General features: G+C 39.0%; 1 protein-coding gene across 31 annotated transcripts in view; it reads right to left on the reverse strand.

The window, feature by feature from the left end:
* Positions 1–22,699, reverse strand: part of LOC144085185 (neurexin-1a-like) — a 171,342-nt gene that overhangs the window by 72,769 nt on the left and 75,874 nt on the right. For 19 of the 31 annotated variants that reach the window (XM_077614269.1, XM_077614265.1, XM_077614268.1 and 16 more), the window contains 6 exons: positions 21,589–21,615; positions 17,000–17,122; positions 16,299–16,680; positions 15,778–15,968; positions 15,461–15,634; positions 11,684–11,803 (listed from right to left, as the gene is read on the reverse strand). In XM_077614269.1, the coding sequence (XP_077470395.1) occupies positions 11,684–11,803; positions 15,461–15,634; positions 15,778–15,968; positions 16,299–16,680; positions 17,000–17,122; positions 21,589–21,615 (1,017 nt within the window). Of the gene's footprint in view, positions 1–1,738; positions 2,685–11,683; positions 11,804–15,460; positions 15,635–15,777; positions 15,969–16,298; positions 16,681–16,999; positions 17,123–21,588; positions 21,616–22,699 lie in introns of those variants that run through there. The other 12 variants (XM_077614274.1, XM_077614272.1, XM_077614281.1 and 9 more) reach the window with 4 other exon arrangements.

Genomic DNA, 22,699 nt, shown 5'->3' on the forward strand with positions numbered 1-22,699 from the left:
TCTTAAGAGATATCTGATTGTTGTCTTTTCCACCCTGGTCAATCATCAACACGCCTATATTGCTCAAATATAAACAAAGCATATGTAAACATTATTTCTACAGTCTTTACATACAGTACTGAACTTTTGCTTTTAACAAGTCCAATGTATGATAATGTACCATCTAAAGACCATTGCTTCTGATGCTCTTATCATTCACAGATTATTTCCTTATCATGAAACCCACGTGCATTAGAGCAGCAATACCCAAGATGGACCGTGGTTTTGTACTAGGCTGTGGATTTGTCAGTTCCAGGCCACAGAGAGAAAATTTTAAAAGATATAAAAAGAGGTACAGACACAATACTACTCTTTGTTCAAGGAACACTAATCCTGCCATTAACTAGGTGATGGTAGTATTGTAGTACATGGTGGGCAGTGAATGTTGATGCCTGCTTTACAAACACTAAGTTTTTATTTAGTATTTTTTTAGGTTTGTAAATACATTTTTTAAATTCTCTTTCTAATGGGGTGCAACACTCATATCTTCTTGATGATGAGAAGCGTAAAAGCAATAACAGCAGAATATCTTCAATTATATTTCTAATAAGCATATGATGCTTTTAAAATTGTTTTGCCAAATGGACACATGGCTCACGCTTCCCATGCTCTCTGTGTTCAGGGGAATTCTATTCACTATGCTTGTTGTGTACGATATTAAGAGTGAAATTGGAACATTTTCAGAGGTGCAAAAAGATTGACGACCACTCCACTGGAGCATATAGGTGTGCAAATCATCAATTTCCTGGAATTCCACTACCATTACAATTGATTCATTTGGACAGTAATTTGATATGTGTCGATAATACAAAGTCACCCTTGATTCAACCCGATTCAATGGCGTTCAAATCAATACTATGTACACACAAATACAATCAGTAACCTTTCACCAAACACTTGTGAGGTTTTTGGATAGACTACACCTTAGACTGGTCGCCAGTCAGCTGTAGGGCACACAGAGAGACAGATGACCATTCACACTCACAATCATACCGACACCTGCAAGAATCGAGCCCGTGCCTGCTCACACTGAAGTCAGGCGTGTGTGCCACTACACCGTCAGGTGGCTGAAAATGTTTCTCATTAACAAAATGGTATATCTGAAAAATAGGGATGTCAATCAATGCTTTGCATTTCGATAAATTTCAAATTGATTGGGCTCAAACAATCACTATAATGACGTCGTACCTCACATTTACACCAGCACAAACATAAGAACTGGATACATATGCATTACATCATCTTCACAATAGCTGTTCATGTGGTATACATTCTTGGTGTATTTGGTATCTAGTTTTAGGAAGTGACTGTAGCCCGAAGACAATATAAAATGCCTTTTCCATGCTCAAAATGGGCCTATAGAAGTGGCTTAACACCTTGCAGAGCTGGAGGCAACATGTTTGTCTATCCCAAGCCCCCTTGGGCAACATGGAGCGCCACATTGTTCTAATCCTGTCTAATCTGGACAGAGCGAAGCATTTGGAGAAAGGATATGGCTAATCTCAGTCATAGAGACACAGAGGGCATTTTGCTGAGGAAGAAAAAAAAGGCATAGACCTCGACTTGGAGATATACAGAAGTCATGTACTTTTTTTAAGAAATGAACGTAATGTAGAAATAGATGCATTTTATAAACAATTGGCTGTTTTCAAAGAGCAATACAACTCAAAAAAAGAGAGAAAAAGGGCCCGATACTCACTGTGCCCAACTCTTAGGGACGCAGGGGATTTGTGGACACCAATAGGCACAATGTGTGGATGTTTGTTCCCTTGGGAGGGTGGAAAATGGTGCAGATTCTCCACTGCACCTGGTTCGGATCCTGCTACAGAACCCAAAGTCAAAGCAGTGAGCCACAAGGCCAGATGAGTAAGGGAAACCCAATTGTGGTAAAGGGGCCCTTCCAATGCCAGGGGAGTCCTCCAGCCTGCCAGCATCATCCCTGAGTGGCTTGATGAGGCTTCAGATTACAAATGGAACTTCAATGAGCTTTTAAGTACATAGTTCTCACCTCCCAAATTCTCAGCAAATAGAGATCCACAGCGAATGAAGTGTGCACTCTTAAAAAAGAAAAAAGAAAAAAAAGAACAAAAACAAGTCTTTTTTATGCCCCTTGCTGGTCTGCGTCAGGTTTGGAAATCCGTAGCAACACGCAGAGGTATGAAGTGTCATAAAACATGATTTGAAGAAAAAGCACGAGCAGCCTCAAAAAGCCACGGAAAGACCCCACTTGCATCCCCCTCTTTTCAGCTTTTCCTCATTAAATGAGTAACATCTTACTACCAACTCTTGGTAATCCAAAAATATGCAATTGGGATAAAAAGCCAGTTTGGGAGAGCAACATGCAAAGTGGAAGACTTTAGAAAAGCCAAACCCATAGTTCCTTCATTCTTTGTCCGTCCGCTCTCTCAAAAGGTTTTCCACAGAAATATAACCGTAGTAAAATCCCAGTCTCTTTTGCATGTGATAAACAGCTGCTATGCGGCTCTGAGTGCACCTGTATGTTTGCCAGGTAGCACAGTTGCTCTCCTCCCAAAGACGTGAGCTCTCAATGAAACTGTAACACCTGGGGAAAAAAAGCCCTGGGCAGGAAACACACGCTCACTCACAGGCAGCATCAGCAGCGTTGTTCAAGAAGATGTGCGCAGGAGGACTCGGGGAGAGAGAAAGGGAAGGAGAAGAACTGAAGGGAGGGGGGTGGAGGGCTTAAGAGCCAGCCAGGAAGCAAGAGGCGAGAGTGGCTATGCAAATGGGAAGCCTGCACATAGCGAATCACTGGATCCTACGACCATTGCAGGAAATAGAGCTAGGTCCACTGCTCAGTTTTTTTTCCTCTACAATCACTCCCCCACTTTCTAAATCATTCAACATGAAAAAAAGTAAGTTTTTGTTTGTTTTTAATTCCTTACCTCTGAAATTCAGCTTTTCTTATTTTGACAGCCTATTCTTCAACCCAGTGGATTTTGAGAGAAACTCTTAATATTGTCCTAAATAACAAAATCTAAAATAATGTTAATAAAAAAATGACTGCTTACCATGCTTAGATGTGTACAGCAGGCAATAATAGAGTTATAATAGAGTTATTGTGCTTGGGCACACAAAGGCAACTCATATACACAGCAATAGGCAATTTGACATAGTACACTTGGTACTGTGCTGAGGTCTGCTCTGCTTGTTAATAAAGGAGCATTAGTCACCAGAGAGGGTCTGCAGATGGCAGCCACGGTGCTCTGTGTGTGCTGCAGGAATGGAGAGAGCATGTGCACATTAAAGCCCTGCTGACAAAACCTATCTGGTTCAGATGGGAAGGATGCTTAAGTGTTAAAAGTTCAGAATGGAAGCGGACACGGCTCACACTTGCCACTGTGCCTGCCACTCACCAGCATGCTCCCCACTGAGAAATAATAAGTAAAGTAAAAACACATCATCTCAGCCACATTGCAAGTTTTCCTTGTAGCAAAAGGGAGCGTGGGTGGCTCTTTCGGTGGAAAATAGTGTACTTTCTGTCATTATCCTAACAATAACAAACTCAATAAGGTGGTACAATGGTTTAGCGGTCATTCACACATGGAAGTAGGAGCATGTACATCATTTTGTCAATATATGTACAATGTACTTTACATAAATATGATCAGTAATATGTATAATGGCTGCTTGTCATGTACAAATGATCCTATCATTAAAATAAATACATAAAACATAAGAATAGCTCTGAACCCATTGGAGCACAACTTGTAGTTTATACAACACGTTTAATGGACATGCGGTGTTGTGCGACATTAGAATTTAATGACATCATCGCGATAGTGACGCTCTAATAATCAAGTTCATCGTTACTTTGTTTATTTCTGCCCCCAAGTGGTGAATGTCAAAAGTGCATCATGCTTGTGTTAGAATTGGTTCATGAGAGAAAAGAAGATTTTAAGACTACAACACCAGGTCTAAATTCTACCAAAATGCTCTGCTGAGCCCTGGGTAAAATTCTTATCACAAAGTAGAGTAGTCAGCATCACAAACAGGCCGTTCACATTACATCTGACACCTTGAGAAGAGTTCTCTTAGGAGAATAATTCACTTAATTTCCAAACTGAATTTACAGGGTTGCAACATTGGCATAACATAATGAGGTGGAAGAAGCACGTTTGAAACTATGTATAATAGTCCCTTTGCGAGCAAACAAAACAGTAAAACTAAGAAACGTTGACTCTATTCTCTACATATGCAGTACAATACCATGCACCACAGGGATGCAAAGCTTTCGAAAGAATAGATGGCCACAGAATAGATTCTGAAACAGTGTCTGAACCCCACTGCGAGAAATCTATAATTTGCCAAATTGAACATATCGAAAGTTACCAGAAGACACAAAGAACCCCGCTAATTCTGAAAAATAACCAGCCTTCTCAATAGCAACCGGGGGTGAAAAGGGATGTAATGAAGCATAAATCGTTTCATGCAGGTGAAGCCCAATTTATAGGATGTCACTTCGTGCTTAGGATAACTCAAGCATGAACACCAAGCCGTGCATTTGCTCGGTGTACCTGCTGTTGTGATGCAGTGACTCATTCAGGCGATGCAAGAAACATATGTGCCAATAGAAATATCTGGACAAGCGTGAGTAAAGGTAACAGGGCTGGGGAAGCATGTTTTGACCCAATTTGACATATATCTCATTTTCTGAACCGCTTTATCTCCATTAGGGTCGCGGGGGTGCTGGAGCCAATCCCAGCTGTCTCCGGGCCAGAGGCGGGGGACACCCTGAATCGGTGGCCAGTTAATCGCAGGGCACTTTGTTACGACTCCCCCTGGTGGTAAGAGGTACCAGGGAGTCGCAACTACCACAGCAGAAAAACCCGGCCAATGAGGAGACAGACACACAAGGCAATTAACATTAAATGATAATTTATCAACAACAAAGTCCACAGAAAACCTGGACTACGGGACAACATACGGGAAGCAAAAGATACTAAAGTGGCACCCTCACATGCACACACACCCATACCTAGGGGCAATTTAGAGTTTTGGTGGAGCCGACCTGGACTTGAACCCAGGACCCCAGAGCCGTAAGGCCGACGCGCTAACCACTCCCATCACTGGGCCGCCTGACATATGTATATATTTTATTTTCCCCACAAATGGGAGTAACAATACACATTTTGTTGGCTGAGCATTGTATCTCAGAATGAGTGTTGTCATAGGTCACAATTGTCTTGTTCACTTTCAATCCACAAGCACTGTGGCTGTCCTCACATCTACTTATCAGCATAGACAAGGGACCGTTGGTCAAAAGGAGACAAGTTCACTCATCAACAATCTAATGGAATGTGTGATATTCAAATTTTTCAGCATCGTGGTGCATTATCAGCAAATGTCAAAGCATTTGTAAGGCAAAGCGGTGCAATTGAAGACAGTGTTCATTATGCATGCACTAAGCCTTGCATAAATGACGACGCAAACTGAAAAAAACAGGTATCTAAAAAGGAATAACTGTTACAAAAGCAAATCGCAATTCCCTGAGGTACTGAACGTATCTCAATATAAATAGTCTTTTCATACTCATATGGTTGTTGGATTTCTCTATCGATACATTCCTTTTACTCCCGTCATGGTGGTGAGTGTGACTGCATATGCAGAGAAGACACAAATGCATAAACTAAATCCTGATCGTCAGTGAGAGAGATAGGGGTCGAAGGTCGTCAGCTTTCTGGAGGCTTCCTCTCTATCTCGACTGACAGTTCCCAAGATGCAGTGGGCTGACGAGACCCATGGTCTGTCTATCTCTGCTGAAAGCCAACTCCATCACTTTTCTTCTCAGAGTACACCATCTTAAATAGGTCAAGGACAGACTGCCTCCTACTTTCAGAGTTTACTGTTTATCTGCCAAAGAGCTGTATTAACTTTAGCACAATCCACAGACTGTTATTTTTCACAACACAAAAGAAATATACTCAGCCAATGCCTCTTGAGGTTAGTGTAGTGATTAGCATGTGTGCCTTACAATTCTGAGACTAAGACGGCCTGCGTCGAGTTTGCATGTTCCTGCTGTGTCCGTGGGTTTTCTCTGGATAATTTGTTTTCCTCCCACATCCAAACAACATTGACCACTTAAAATTGTTCCTTGGTGTGAGTCTGTGCATGAATGGATGTTTTTGCCTGTATATGCCCAGCGATTGGCTGTAAAATTAATATTATTTGCAATACAAATACAATATATTCCTCCTGAACAGATATTTTTCCAGAAAGTAGTATATAGAAAAGCGACTTATTGCGACATGTATTGTATTCACAGCTTTCTACTTCAGTGTCTCATGCTCTTCACCTTCAATTCTAAAGACATTCATATCTGGAGCACCTTTCATATTCATGGATCAACTTGTTCGTGTACTTTATATTCTTGACATACTGCTCAGTTTAATCTACCCTTCCATCCATTTTCATCACCTCTTATCCTTGCCAGGGTGGCGGCCTGGTGGGGCGCTGGAGCATATCCCAGTCAGTTGTAGGGCACACAAAGAGACACTCACTTCGCCCTCACAATCACAATGCCAAGGAGTGGGAATCGATCCCAAGCTGCCTCCACCATAGTCAGGTGAATATTCAATGAGACCATCTGTGACTCAGTTGAACAATGCAAATGAAAATTATAATGCAGAAGATGAACGTCACCGCAGTTAAATATATTATGATGGTATTTAATATTGACATCTGATTTGCCTTTATCTTGGAAAAAAATGGTTGTAAGCTGTGGGAAACATATTTTATCATAAGGACAAAAGGTAAAGTGGTCTTTAGAGATAGATATACTGTAGCAAAGTGGAGAAAAAAATAATACCATGAAGCAATCGTGGAATAAGTGGTCTTATAAAATAAATAATTATAATAAGTGATTGTGGCATACTGTGTAGTGGTCACGTCGGACACCTATGGAGCCACAAATGAAGACATTTTTTTCCTTTATGAAGAATCAAGTGTACATATGAAGATCAAGAAGGTAAAAAAAAATATCACAGCAAACCACCAAACTAGAACGGCATGAGAGGTGGATATACAAAGGTTTTTTTTTATTTTCCTTCTGCTATGCATTGGAAAATAAGTTAATTATTCTGTCTACTAATCTACATTCTTCCTACGATGAATAACAGTCGTACCAATGAACGGTCATTCCAATTACTGTATTTTCCGCTCTATAAGCCACAATTTTTACCCCCAGGTTTAAACATTGTGGTTTATAGTCCAGTGTGGATTCCAGTATACAGGGTACATGGATTTTTACAAGCTGATGAATTGCATGCCTTTTGGGGTAAATATTTCATTTTACAATGGAAGCAGCTGTGGCTTATTATCCAATGTGGTTTATAAACAAATTCTGTTTACTTGTAAAAGTTGGTGGGTGCGGTTTACAGTCATGCGAGTCTTATAGTCCCAAAATTAAGTTCATTTTTAAATTTTAATTAAACTAAGTAACTAGAATTGGATATTTTCCTAAATCTCACCTGATAATATTTTGTGGCACACTAATATGGCACACTGCTATCTTTACAAGGTTCGCCGAGCCCCTCCAGCCCCTTTCCAATTCCACAGAGAAGCAACCATGCCGTGATATATGTTCTGCTCGGTTGCTTGAGGGTGGCAGCCCATGCACCTAAAGTTTGGCATGTAAGTAACCTAAAACCCTATTAAAGTGTGCTTTTATTGAAATCACTACATCGAGACAAGCCGTATAGGTGGAAATGAATTTTGTTGAGCTAGCGAGTGATCGCATGTAAACACTGTTTGGTTCAGATAAGGAGAGTACCACACACACAAAGTCTATCCACCTTGAATGAAAAGAGGCTGGTTGAGGTCAAGGGGACTGTCGAAGGTTAAGATGACTTCTCTATAACGAAGAATATGAAGGATGGCTTTGTATATTCTAATCCCTGCGTGCTTGGCATAAAAGATTCACAGGCAATGAGGGACAATCTTTTTTTTCTGTTGGCTAAATAGTGTTTCACTGAATTGAAGTTGTATTCAGGCCTGTGCATACACAATTTTCCACCTATTTTGCAAACTGCTTTGTCTTCATTAGCTGGACTCTATTCCATTTTAAATATTCCAGAAAATGGGGTACGTCATGGAGTGGGTTAGGATTACACAACCACAAATGTTGCTTTGTTTGCAGATTGTTGTTACTAAATACAGTATCCATGTGCTGTTAGACAAAGCCACACTGGTGCAGTTTTTTGCTGCAGTGACGCCAAGTGCAATATTCATGTTTAGTGAGATGTTTAATTGACAGAAGTTTGAAACATTCAGTGTAAACCCAGCAGGGTAGTTAAACACATTCTCTGTCAACATGTTAATTAGTCCAGGGTTGGAGAGAAACAAATGCATATTTAATGATGAAATAAGTCACTAGTGCACAACGCTGAGTTCTGCAACACAACTGAGCCATTATTCCATATAAGCCATGCAAACAATAGTGGGAAAACAACTGCACCATCACACAGAAGACCTGGTTCATTATATACAATTTACTATGCATTGCCATTATTCAAACGTGCCATATTTGAGCATCTGCTAGGTCTGCTAAAACAGGTTACTGATTATATCGATTCTGAGAACTGGGAACCGCAGTCATCCGATTTACAAGGTAGGAAATGCTCCATCCCAGTTTTCTATGCCAACTATCTGACTCAGTGGTCAGATACAGAAATTACCCAGTTAAAATGCATGATGGTTGTCACCGTTAGGGAATAATGGAAAAATAGTGGTGTTATACACTGTCAATTTATTTAGAGATAAGATGAGATGAGGGGGTGGTATAGTTAATGAAACCAATAAAATGCCCCACACATGCAATTATGTTGTTCCAGTAACCCTCCTACTAAATATTAATCAGACTAACTCCACAACATTCATTATACTGATATAAAATTATTATCCCCTAAGCAATAGTTAAAATCTAATATAGAATGTTTGTTGGCAGCGTTATTTTTCATGGAAGCACGGTGCTGTGTAATTGAGGTTCGGCCTGCTAAAGTGAATAACCAGAAGTACTTAGCGGCCCCTATTATTATTTTTGCAAGGTTTGTTGAAAACAGGGCAAGCATTTAATGCACACTATGGCCCAAATATTTTCAATATAACCTTTCATATGAAAAAAAATAGGGTCACATGCAGGAGAAAAATATATTCCTTTGTTATGACAGACGACTCAAGTGCTTCAAAACCCCTGTGGCCACAGATCTGCCCTGGTTATCCCCTTGAAAGGAGCTAAGTGGTTAATTTGTCCACTGTATTGTATTGACCGCTTTACTGCCTGCATCCTAAGGTGAGCACTTGCTTATTCTTATTTCATCAATGAAATCCAAGTGCTCTACTCTACTCTTAACACCAGCATACATATTGACTTTGTAAACTTTTAGTATTCAACAGTCCTTAAGGGATTATTTGATGGGTACTCTGAAGTCTTTATAACATGAATTATGGGTAAATCAATTGATCAGGTTATAATCAACTTAGATGCCATCATTTCATCTGACCATTGAAATTTAAAGTCTATATGCATATCTGTAATTAACGTTTTAATCGTGACTACATGCTTATGATAAAGTCACATTATGGTTTCAATTATTCCATGAGGTCTTGTCAGAAGTTACTTAGTTTATTAAGTTACTAAGTTTATTTTCAAGTAAAGTTTTTTTTAAAAACACTGAAGGGGCAAGCTTTTTCATTGAATATTAATGTTTTACTAATTACACTTGGTCATTAGTGAAAAGCAGTCTTTAAATATGCATTTAAAATCACGTACAACACGCCCCGAGGTCTTTTGACTTTACATGAATCTGACAGTAGACATTGTCAGACACTAGAAACCATCCCAGGCCCCAGACAGCCTATTCTAACGATATTGAGATAGTTGTGATTGACTGGGTCAGACACATCAGCAATCAAGGCAGTAAGTCTCGTCTTTGCCCCTTGGCCAGATACAATGGAGATATGCGACACTACCTCCATTGTTGATACAATATTGACATGGCACTAATAGCTTGGGATGCAGGAAAGGGTGCATGAGCAACCAAGCAAGGCAAAAGTTGCGTGAAGCTCAGGCTGACTCAACTCAGTACCCTTTTCTTGACCCACTTTAGCTCAATAGCAAACACAATTCTGTTTGTCTTTAAATATTACCTTCGGATGCTTGGCCACTGCAGGCAAACTCCCTCAGGGGGTCTAGACAGAATATGATCCAGCTCTCAGACATACCAATATTGCATGCAAGCACTTACACGTACAGACACTGGCTTTGGTTAAACTATGGTTTTAAAGTGGAGGACATCAAAAAGACCCACTCGACCAGTTTAGCACAACTATAACAACTTAGCATCCAACTTTTTGCAAAGCACTACAATATCAAAACACTAAGCATAGGATTGTACATTAGAAATGGATAGAGTATATCAAGATTTCACTTTCTATATACACATTTCAAAGTACCGACTCTCAATGAACGTACTTATTATCCAAGTAGTTAAAGTCAACACATGTAAAACATGTCATTTCAAACCGTAGAAACAAAACCAAGTATTGCGCTTCAAGATACTGCAGGTGATGATTTTTGAGTTTCTATGCAATAAACCCAAGGTTTACCGATCCCGCAGACCAATTACATTTTATTATTCTCACCATTTTTCCCAAATGCCGATACATGAACTACCTGCAACAAATATCCACAATAGCAGAGGGTATACTAGAATTCACATCACAGTGGCTGTAAATGTTAATTGGGTGTTGTAAATACATGCTGCCATGTTGGAGCTACGCCGATAGCGTAATTAATTGCACAGCTTGAGAATGCTTATTATGTTTTGTAGGTACAAGACTAGGTATGAAGCATGCTCATGATATAAAAAGGAGGCAGGAGGCAACATATTAAAGCTACATTTTGGATAATTCAATAAACTCTGCATGTCACTTCCTTTGACTATACCCATTGTTGTGTTCTAAATTGCCAGCGCCCTCAAACAAAAGTACAAAAACGCCTCAATTTTCCCCACAGTGCTTTGTATTTTTTTCTTTTCTTACCTCCATCCCATCCCCACGACAATATATCAACAGAGATAAAACCTGAGCTTCATTTTTCACACAGATTTTCTGAGAGTCTTGGGCAGAAAGAAGCTGACTTGCATCTTTATTCCACCGACTAAAAGTCCGACACAGTTATAGGAAAGTGTTTCATTGTACTGGATATGGCATCCCCTGGGCCATGGTATTGAGCTGGGCTATTGTTTCATTACATCTGCAGGAACAATGTGTCTGACTGACTACAGTAACACGGCTCAGCAGGAAGGGTCTTTTAGACCTACTTTAATATATTCTTGCATTTCCTGTGAGTCAGTCTGCTTGCTCCCTTTGACGCAAAGGAGCTTTGAGGATGTATATATCCATAGGTAACAACAACAACAAAAACACCCACAAAAAAAGAACACCTTAGTTTCAACGTTAATGCTGATTTCCATCAAAAGCCAGTAGGTACTTAACTATTGCAAATGGGAAACATAACTAGTATTGTAGCTCTGGAACTGAAATATCATTTTTAATAACTTGTATGTCTGCAGGGAGAAAAAAAAAATCCAGGCACAGCATTTAAGGATTTATGAATTCCTACCGTCATTACACAGTGGTCCACCGAAGGTTGTCATGCTGCAGTCACAGCTAAAGCCCTCCCACTGCTGAAGGCACACACCCTGGTTGGCACATGAATCTTCCTGGCAAGTGGTGCTGGGGCCTGAGTATGAAAAAGGGTGCAACAAAGTGAGCCAACTAACATTGCCAAACTTTTTAACTTTAATCCGCAGTGAAAGTCACTAAAATAACTATCCTCCTGCAAAGAGACACATGCAAACAAGGACATTTTGTGTATATTCCAAACATGTCCACTGCATTGGAGCCCAGAGACCTTATATAATAATATTTATTTACTACTGACCTATAGTATTTATACCTTGGAAGGTAGAATAAAACTGTTTAACAATCCATCCGCTCAAAGTCAAGTGCATATCAGTATGATAGTGGTTTTCAGGTGATACGGTAACAAAATACTAGGCCTTCCATGATGTTGCGGCAATTCCCTTCTTTTCATGATGACATCAAGTCCATGGATTGTCGTGTATAACCGTGTGCTGAATTTCTAAATTTACGTAAAGCTGGTAAAAAAGGACATGATTGTTAACCAACTATGAGGAATAGGTCGGTACACACTGATCTGGTTGCCAGTCGATCACCAGCATAGTCATACTAGGCAGGTACCAAGAGTATCATGTAGTGGAAAGGGTGGATAAATTGCTTTGGGGGGAAAAAATACTCATTTTGGTAGGCTCCTATGTACATTTTGGCCCAATGGTACAATAATGTTGCATCATGAAATGCAAGTGATAAAATAAAATAAATAAAAAGAAATGTGAGAACGTTAAACTTAAGTGAACATAAAAGCTCTTGTTTTATGAGGGTTTCAAGTCGATCATATTTTAAGGCATGCAAATACTACTTTGTATAGCCTTGAATTTTTTTTAAAATGCATAAAGAAAATAAATATGGGAAAAAAAATCTGTTGTGATGTAAATATCATATTCTGGTACAGCAGATAAAAAAAATATTTGATCACATGCGTTCAAGACTTTAGAATATGTAACGGGAATTTCCAACTAAATTTAGAAAACAGCCTTATTGGTTCATGTGTTTATGTTATAGGATTATGCGTGAAGACATAAATTAGGCAAGCATGACATTTGCTACAGATGTGGTCTTGTTTTTTTGTACAGTGCAACAAGAACAACAGAGTGCATAAAGAGTTTAAAAATATTAAAATGAATAAAATAAAATGTTGTATGCATAGAAAGGTGACAATGCTTGTGTTCCAGTGGGAATGAAGCCCTTTTTGCATGACGGGGAGGTGCACGGAAGAAGTGGCGCCATCCTGCTTAGATGTGGAGTCTTTGGAAAAGTGGGGACGGGGCAGCATTGCCAGTGCACGCGTGAAATTCATTATAGTATAAATACAACTATATGCATCTACCTTGCAAATCGGCTTTCATCAAAACAACTTTTGTCAGCAAAATGGTTGAAGAGAAAGAGGAAAATTATAGCAGCTGTTAGTAAAACAGAATGACGTCAGAGGTGGATAACGAGTACAAAAGACTATGGAAGATGGACAAGGAATATCTGGAAATTTGATCAAAGTGGTTATTTAAAGGAGGGAACCACAAAAGGTGAATGTTGCTGTAAAACTGAAACTAAAAACATTCAAGTAGTATCATGATTGGTTTTTACCTTCAAAGTAATAAAAAAAATGAAACAATGGTTAATTGAGAATAATTTTGAATCTGGTTGGCATAGGGGATAACACAAGCTTGACACAACCATGCAGGGTATAAAATTTGATTGCATTTGTAATTCGGAACCATGAAAAGATTAGATGTAAACTCAATTGAGAGGATAGGATGAATTGTGAAAATTAAACTAGGTGACAATTGCTGAAATTGTAAATCCATTATCATCTTTGGATGCGAAGTTCATGCTCATCATGCATGCTACAAAAGGTTTCATACATAATTCACAATGATTGCTTCTGGCAAATGCTCAGATCCAGTAAGTGTGCGCAGTGTAAAACTAAATGGAGATGAAATTGGAAATAGCAGTAACAGTGCCAATATGCATAAGTGAATAATTACATTATTGAAGGAATGAAATGAATAACTGTCGACAATAAAGTGTCAGTGCTTGATGCGCTTGAACAGCAAACTTACACTGTTTATTCATATCATGGGGCACAAATGGTACAAGTTGTAAGTGTGGGTGTCTCAGCACAAATAATGTGTGAGAATTTTGAGCTGATAACAATCAGAAGCAATTACACCTTCGTTCATGTGTCACAGGGACATTAGAAAACTTATCACTCAACAATATGAGGACTAAATAATAACCCCTAAACTCCGCATTTTCCAAAATCCAAAAGGAACCAGTGGATTGGAGGCTTTACCCCTCAACTAAATTTCCGCGCCAAGAAATTAACCTGAATGAATCGGTGTTATAAATTTATTAAATTTGAAACTAACAGTAAAATAGTTCACTCTGTTGAGTTTAAAATTTTAGGTACAACTCTTTCCTATTTCAATGCATTTGATTGCTGTTGGCCAATCTCTAGCCTATTGCCTCATGTTTGTAAATATGAGGATGCGGGCAGCAGTCCAACAGCTCAAATGCTTAGAAGGTAGTGAATTACAGATTTAATAGTAGTGTGTTTTGGCAGAGAACTGTAGTAGAGCTGCATAAAATGGGGCTTTGACTGTTTCTAGCAAGTAAAATTCACCTTTTCTCAAAAGCACAAAACTGGATCTAAAGGATTTACAATTCCAGCATTTGAAAAAATGGAGTCAAAAAAACAAACAAATCTAAAATTCGGAGAATTAAGTCAATCTGTTGGAATTTGTGAGGCCATTCAATTAGTATAGCATGTGTCAAAATATTTCTAGTAGTTATCATATTAGCAGGACTAATATTTATTCATTCATTTTCCGAACCTCTTATCCTCACAAGGGTCGTGCGTTAACAAAATATGAATTTACTAAAAAGAAAAAAAAACAGCTTGGAGTCCAATGCACTTTGAGGACTCTTTGCCTTAAAGCACACACAAGACATCCCATTATCCTCGAAAGTGCCATTGTCACGATCATGTTGATGTTATCCATGTCTTGAAAATGGGGCCACTGATGTTCCCACCTGAGCTCATCGAGATTGCTTGAAAACATTGATGTTTTTCAAAGCCACAAACTATGCGTGCTATCAGAGTGTCACGGCGAAGCAACTACAAAATGTTTAGTCCAAAATGTCTCGCCTAGGTTTGTCCACTGACCAAAATAAATGTTGCAGGTTACATTGAAGGTAAAAAATCACAGTTTGGACTTTAAGTTTTACATATACTTTGTAATTGTTTGTAACCAGTCCTGGAACCTTTTCTTAAACATCTCATATTTCTTAAAATGACTATCAGATTATTTTCCTTCATTAGATTTCTTCTTTTATTTTAGTTTGGCCAAAATATGTCTTATTTATTAAATAATTACGCTAAAGATTATGAATAAAAATGAATTATATAAAAATGAATTAAGGCGACATTTGAGTGAAAATTTTAAAAAAAACTCGTGGAAATGTGACTGAATCGGGTGCAAGCAGCTTGATTAATTTTTAAACTCAAATCTAAACAACATAATAAAAAAAGTTGGAAATAAATACTGATGACCAGGACCAATACCACTAATGTAATGTTTCACTAGTAAATCTTTTAGTTTTAACTTGGATGAAAGGTGACAAATCAATTGAGCATTATAGAGGACCAACAAACAAACACAAAAAAAAGAAATACAATATCATATAACTTTAACCTCACCTTCGCATCCCCTTTCGATTTGCCCCACACAGTCCAATGCATCTGACATCAAGTCAGGTAGGCGGCCATTCAGATCTACTGATGCCAAACAACCTTGAAAGCCCTCCTTGGCATGCACCAGTTTAGGCAGTTCCTTGTACATCTCCTTGGTCACTCCACCAATATAAAGGTTACCTGAAAGGTATGAGGAAAAAAATACAATTCTGACATCTAGTGGAATAAACGCAAAATTGCAGAATATAGTGGCCTTTTAAGCGGTATAAAATCATATATGTGGTGTTTAATATGATATGTTTGATGAACAACAGATTGAATACCTTTCAAATCCAGGTTTTTAGCCCCTGTGGTGGTCTGGGTAGTAACTTTGGTGTCAATCTTGACGGTATGGAGATTGTTGGCATCCCTGGAGATGATGACACTGTGCCAATTGTTATCATTTAATGGCTTGTTGGAGTTTCCTTTAATCAAATGAGCTCCATTTCCAAGGTCTGACACATAGTGCAGGTATCTGCAATCACATAAAACGATTAACTATATTTAATCATGTGCAGAAAGTTACAATATACCTTTAAAAAAAAGACAAACATAATTTGCAGTCAACTTACAAAACATATGATCATCTATATGTGTTGGTTATGGAAGTGGTTTGTGATGGTTTATCACGTATTAACATACATATTCGTAGCACTGAATAATAGCTCGGCTCATGTACTATGCATACATACAGTGCCTGGAATAGCTGACCCAAATAGTATTAGAGACAGCTCTAGTCATGATGAACTACAGTTCTACACCACTCCAAACACAAACACATGATCCGTGTACAGTGTCAACATACCCTTTGACCAGCTCCACTACAATGAAGTCATTCCCATCCCCACTGTTGTAGAGGATGAGGCCATCAGAGGAGGTGGTCTTGAACTGGAAGAAAAGGTGCATGGAGTAGTAAGCCTGGAGAGCAGTGAGGGTCACATAACTGGACCGGGATTTGAAGGTGACAGGATCAGCAATGATGTTCTTGAAACCGATCATGGCGTTCAGCTCACAGTAGTCGATATCGCCATTTTTACACAGGTCAATGTATGCCATCCCATTGAAGGAGAGGCTTTGGAGGTGACCAATGAAATTTGATGGCACCATTGACATGAAACGCTTCTCCGTCACTATTCCTGTCTCAATGTTGTGGAACTCCAGTTGGGTGTGGTCACCAGCCATTTGACCTTCACACAGATGGGAAAAGATAAGATGTGGTTTGGAACAATGCCAACACTAAATCCTTAAAAGTCATTAAATACATGACAATCAACAGAATGCTCAAGATTGTGTATAAATAGCAAGTAGAGTCCAAATCCCACAGTGAAATAAAAAAAATAACCTTGCTTGTGTCATCAAAAGGTAAAATATTCACATATATATCAAATGCAAATTCACTTTAACTCTAAAATTTCCCTGATTCTGGATGTTTAACTATCAGACAAATAAAGAAAGAAAAAATATATAAAATAAAAACACCCCCACAGGGAAATAGTGAAGAAGTACCTTCCACTGGCGTCAGATCATCTACAGTCAGCGTCAAATTCTTTCCCCTCCTGAACACACGCACTGTGTGCCACTCATTATCGTTTAGATTCTGACCCGCGAAAATAGTCTCTGGACCTTTTCCTGCAGAACAGTCCAAAACGGGTTAACAAACAGACAGGTGCAAGGTGTAAACACTTCCAAAAAAAGAAAAACAGAAAGACAAAAGAAGTGGCAAAGGAAGAAGAGAAAGACAAAAAAGATAAAGTTGAAGAGAACAGGTTTTTCCACTTAAGTCAAAAATCATAAAGGTTGAAATTGTTAATGAACAATGGATTATTCTGACTTGCACATTACAGTTAGACCCGACCTCCAAATAAATTAATAAAATAAAATCACCACTATCATAAAGTAAACTCAAAATTAGGGACAATTAGCTTGTCAATGGTGTTTGGCAAAGACTACAGTATGAAAGTAATTACATTAATCCAATAGGTGGCAGCACATGACCGTCAAGAGATGTTGCGCCTCAACAGCATCACATTACCTTTGTTGAGGATGGTAAAATTGAGGTTTTCAAACATAATAAAGGGATATTAGTGAAATAACAGTCGTGCCATTAAAGCAGTTGAAAAAAATCGAAAATGTGAGTGTCATTTCAAGTACAGGCAATCCAATACGGAGTGTGCTTCAATTTACCTTGTCTACTCCCACAAATAGATGTGGTTTGGAAAACCTTCACTCGGTACCTGGTCCTTTTTTTCATGTAACATACAAACTAACCACCCATGACGCTATGTAATGCCCATTGAAAATTTAGCTGGCATTAATCAAAATAGCACCGTAGCCCTCCAATTGATGCCCATGGATAACCTTGACAAGTGGCATCATAACACCACAAGAACTGAGCGACTATTAAAAGGCATTCAGTCAGTAAGGAATTACACATATTCATGTTGACAAACACCTCAAGCATATTCTAATTGCAAATGTGGTAAATTAGAGCAACAGTACAAACTGCATCAAAATGAAAAACCCTGCTGGATGCCTCCATGTATAATTACCACTCACTGAACACTGAAATCCATGAATTGCTGTGGCGAAAAAAACACACAACCTCTGTGAAGATTTTGAATTTGTATGGCTGCTGCTCGAGTGTTCTCTTGCTGTGCCCACACAACCAAACACGCGGATGACAATATCCCATTGTGACAGAATTAAATCTCCAGGCTCTACACACTGTGAGGCTTATTTTAGATAGGTGCCAGGTTCATTCTCTTCAACTCCTTCGTGGCTATTTATTCTCTCTTTTTCAGCAAGTTTTAAACCCCCAATGCAATGCATATGCAAATGCCAGAATGCCAAAGTTCTGGGACACATTCAATCTTCGAGGCCCAGTTCTGCTTTGTAAGCATTACACACGGGGCAGGATTGAAACTGGAGTGGGATTACGGGCCAGAGATATGAAATAATGGAATAGAGTAGGGCTTCAAAGTGTACTTGATCTTTGTCTTCCATCTTCCTGCCCTTGTTGCTCTCCAAGGAGAGAAAAAGGGAAGTGGGCAAAGAGACCATTTACATCACAGCCCATTCCCTCAATAGATCTACTGTCTTACTTTGTGTGTGGTGGTGAAACTGACTTTAAAGGCCAATGTGTGTGCGGGATGCAGCCACCAAGAATTTTCACTTTTGGTGATCTATCTGCCTTGATGGACCCACAGCAAACCCTTTCCTGGCTCGTCGACTTCCGTGCCCAAGGGAACAGCGGAGAGCTATGGCACAAGGGCAGCGAGAGGACATGTGATTATCCAGTCAATCAACTCGCGTTGGCAGCAAGACAAGTCAGACGCCCGTGCTCCCCGGACTGACGACACGACACGCTCAGGTGGGGGAAACGAAAGAGGTTGACCAATCAGCAATTGCTGGATTACTGTCAAAAGCAGACATCAAAGCCTGTGCTGGTGGCAAGGAAAGCTTAGAGGCCTACACTAGGTGACCTACTTGTCGGATAAATGTGAAAGAGTATCGTGAAAATGTCCCGCCACGCGGAGTCTGTGAAAGAGCGCCAATCAGTCCATTAAATTCTCCTAATTGCATCAGTACTCGAAAGAACAATTGCTCATTGAAGTGACTGCCAGTGAGGTTTATTACACCATCGTCTGGATAGGAAATTGGTCCATAAAATCTCATGTTTGTTTAGATTAATCAGGCATGTGAGCCAATACAAAGTAGAGCAACATAAGGGCCTTTGGAAAAATATTTTGGGGGGGTTTCAAAACTCATCTAGAATAAATACGCAAAAGAATTTTTTTGTTTAGCTTTAGTGCATATAAGGCTTTAATATTGACAGCTTCTTAAAATAATCACCCACGTCATAGTTTCATATTTTCAGGAATGACTAAGAACTGAACCATCTGTTGATTTTTTTAAATTTACTATACTTATTGAGCATTGTTATGCTTTTTGCAAAAATACATGACATGCCAACTATTTTAAGTGGGTTGGGGACTGTCCATAAATTTCTGAGTTGCACATAAGAGTAAAATGGGAAAGCTTATTCATAATGAAAAAAATATTAGGTGTTACTTTACTTGGTAAATAGAATTAATATTACATGCATAAAAACCTCTAGCCCTGCAATGCTGGCTAAATAAGGAAGTAGAAAACGTCCTGTATCCATATAGTTAAAAATGTCTGTTTTAGATTCTAATCACTCGGCGCACGTTATGAGTGTTTAAGCGGAAGTGGCAGTGTTTTCTTGAGACAACTCTGAGCAGCTTCAGCCTAATTGACAGTGATGTGTTCTTCGAGTTGCTACTGAAATTATTCAAGCACCAAGCTGACCAGAACCACAGTGCCTGACACAGCACATTAATTAACATCAGTGTGAAGGAGAAGACAGAAATTGCAGAGAAAATAATGAGAATACGGATGAATTCCCAAAGCAAAATTTGGGTTTCTGCTTCAAATTCCATTTGCCTCATTCCTCTATTTTTTATATAGTTAAGTAACTTAGTCTGGAATAGCAATTATGGCATATAAACTTTGCCCTCTCTTTTTCGGTCATATGTACTACAAAGCTATAGCATATAAGTCCTGAAACATAGTGATACTTTACAACCTCCACACTCACTACCCCAAAAACACAGACAAATTTCCTCTTGTCATTGTATTCTTGGTTCTATTTTCAAACAGGTAACATTCCATCCACCAATCCAAGCATCATTTCAAAAGAAATACTGTTTTTGTGTGCACACTTGATATGCCTTCACAGTATTCGCATAAACCAAGAATGACCTTTTAAAGTGTTGAAACGGGGAATTAGAGCTGTGAGCTTTCATTTGCATACACAAACAAGGGCTGCATCCAGGAGGCATGGAGAATGCTATTTAGCATTTAGTGTAGGAAGGTGTTAAGAGTGGATGCCTCACAGAGGCATTTCTAGGGGTTGCGTCACAGAATGTGACATCGACAAGTCTGTTGTGCAAGGCCACTCTTCTCATCTTGACCTTCTGAATATATACAAAAGACTTCCACCATATTAAACCCATCTATAAGTGGGGACTAGCTGTATGAAGTATATGCAGTGGTGTGCCGTCCGGGCCTTCAACGCCTTCTCTGCTGGCCTAAGAAATATCTGAATCACAGACAGATGTTAATTATATTTTGTCCATGAATACTTATTAAATAATTCCAAATTGTCTGTTAGCTTTCCCCATTTTAGTGCAATTTTTGCCATTCGCCATTGACGTCCATCGCTGTCTTTTCCCGGGAAAATCACCCCCCTGGCCCGGTTGTAATGTCTGAAAAGCTCCAGTATTTCTATTTAATCATTAAATGCTGCTCGGAAGTGGATTTTACCCCATTTTTGTGCATTGATTTATTGATTATTTTTTTATGTGTCGCAGCTGTAGTTGCAGTAGAGGTTTTATAGCCATAAAATAGTTTTTTCTGAAGGTGTCACTAGGAAATGCACGGACCGCCACTGACTATATGTGATTCCATTCATTATCTATGATACTCATAGTATATATCTGTGAAATCATTAAACAAGAAGAGAGGTCATACATTATGACTCCAAAGATGTAATAATTTATTCATCTCTGTTACTCAATAATAAATGTCAAGTCTTGGCTCCTTAAAATACTGCATTGTTGCCTCACACACAGAAGGAGGAAGCCAATGATTTATTCTTGCCACCATCTTTTTCAAACATTTCTTTCTGCTCCGTGAGGCAGGCTAATGAGAATGAATGCACACTCTGTATTTCCTGTACTTGTGCCATCAATGACCCCGCCAATTTATAACCAGATAGAGATACTGAATTGAGGGGAAAAAACAAAAGTGACAAGGATTTCTTTACGCCTAATACGATTAACATTATTAATTATTTTCTTCATTATCACTAAGGAATGTCCACGTGCAAGATGCAAGTCAGATACACCCTATGAGAGCTTTTTGGATGTAACTCAATTGCTACCGAAAAAAAAGAAAAGAAAATGTTATAGGCTGCCTGCTACTTATATAACCAGGAATCTAACAGAAAATTGCTTCAGAGAATTATGTTAAAAGAAGACTTATAGAATAAATGAATGTGAGCAGTAACTTACTGGAGGTACAGTTTATCCTGATACAATCTAGATGGGGAAGAATAGATGAGAGATAAATTCATCTTTCAACATTGCAGCTGCAGACATCAGCAATACATAGAGTCCACCTCTCTGGGGACATACACACGGACGCTGACCGTTCTCTGATGCTCTCACTTATTGCCTAGAGCTGCAACATGAACATTACAAGTGATACAGTAATTGTGATAAAGAATCATAGCCTGGTTTATAGGAATATCTCAAATATATTATATTAATAGCTTGTCGGGGTAAATACAAGTAGCCATTACATCATTGTTTGTCTTCATATGGCTTATTTGCATGTAAATTTTATGAGAGCATTAGATTTTGGTCAGAGTCAGACAGGGCCATCAAGGTTGCTTTATGATTTTCTAAACGAAGCATAATCACCCCTTAAAATAGCTTGTTTTGGGATTACCACCTGATCATACTATATTATAGAGCTATTTTATACGACTTTGAGTTTAATAAACATTACAATTATTGCTATTGACGACTTAAAAAAAAGGTACTACATTCTAAAGCACAAAATTGATAAAAAAGAAGAAAAAAACACAGTTTTTAAGTAGCTACCTTTTCCAGTGTATTCGCATGTGGTCTAAATTCTACCACGAGTTGTCAACTTTCATGACTGACTTACAGTAAGCCGCGGGCACGCTGCCTTTATTTTACTTTTACTTTTTACCTCCCTGGTTGCAAAAGCTCAGCTCATGTTGTGCTCCACGATAGGTGACCCAGTTTTTCAAACCCCCTCCCTGCCTTCATTTTTGGCCCTGCCTGTCGTGTGTTGTCAACCGCAGCAGAAAAGTGGGCGCAAACAGCCAGAGACCAACACTTGCTTGCCCATACAGAAAATGCTCAGATTTTGAAGAGGAGCCAAAAAAGTGGCATTTTGATACCCACTAATACAATAATCTATATCTCCGTGTCTGTCCGCCCGTCTGTCCATCATATCTACAGTATCTCTTTAGTGCCGAGGAGGAATACATTAAATGTGTGGGTGAGCATTTCCTTGCTGGGCTAAAGCAGCTGTGAGCTCATGTGGCAGTAAGCAAAGAGCCGCAGACGCTTGCCATTGAAAGCTTTACAC

This window comes from Stigmatopora argus, chromosome 11 (assembly GCF_051989625.1).
Source record: "Stigmatopora argus isolate UIUO_Sarg chromosome 11, RoL_Sarg_1.0, whole genome shotgun sequence".
NCBI lineage: Eukaryota > Metazoa > Chordata > Actinopteri > Syngnathiformes > Syngnathidae > Stigmatopora > Stigmatopora argus.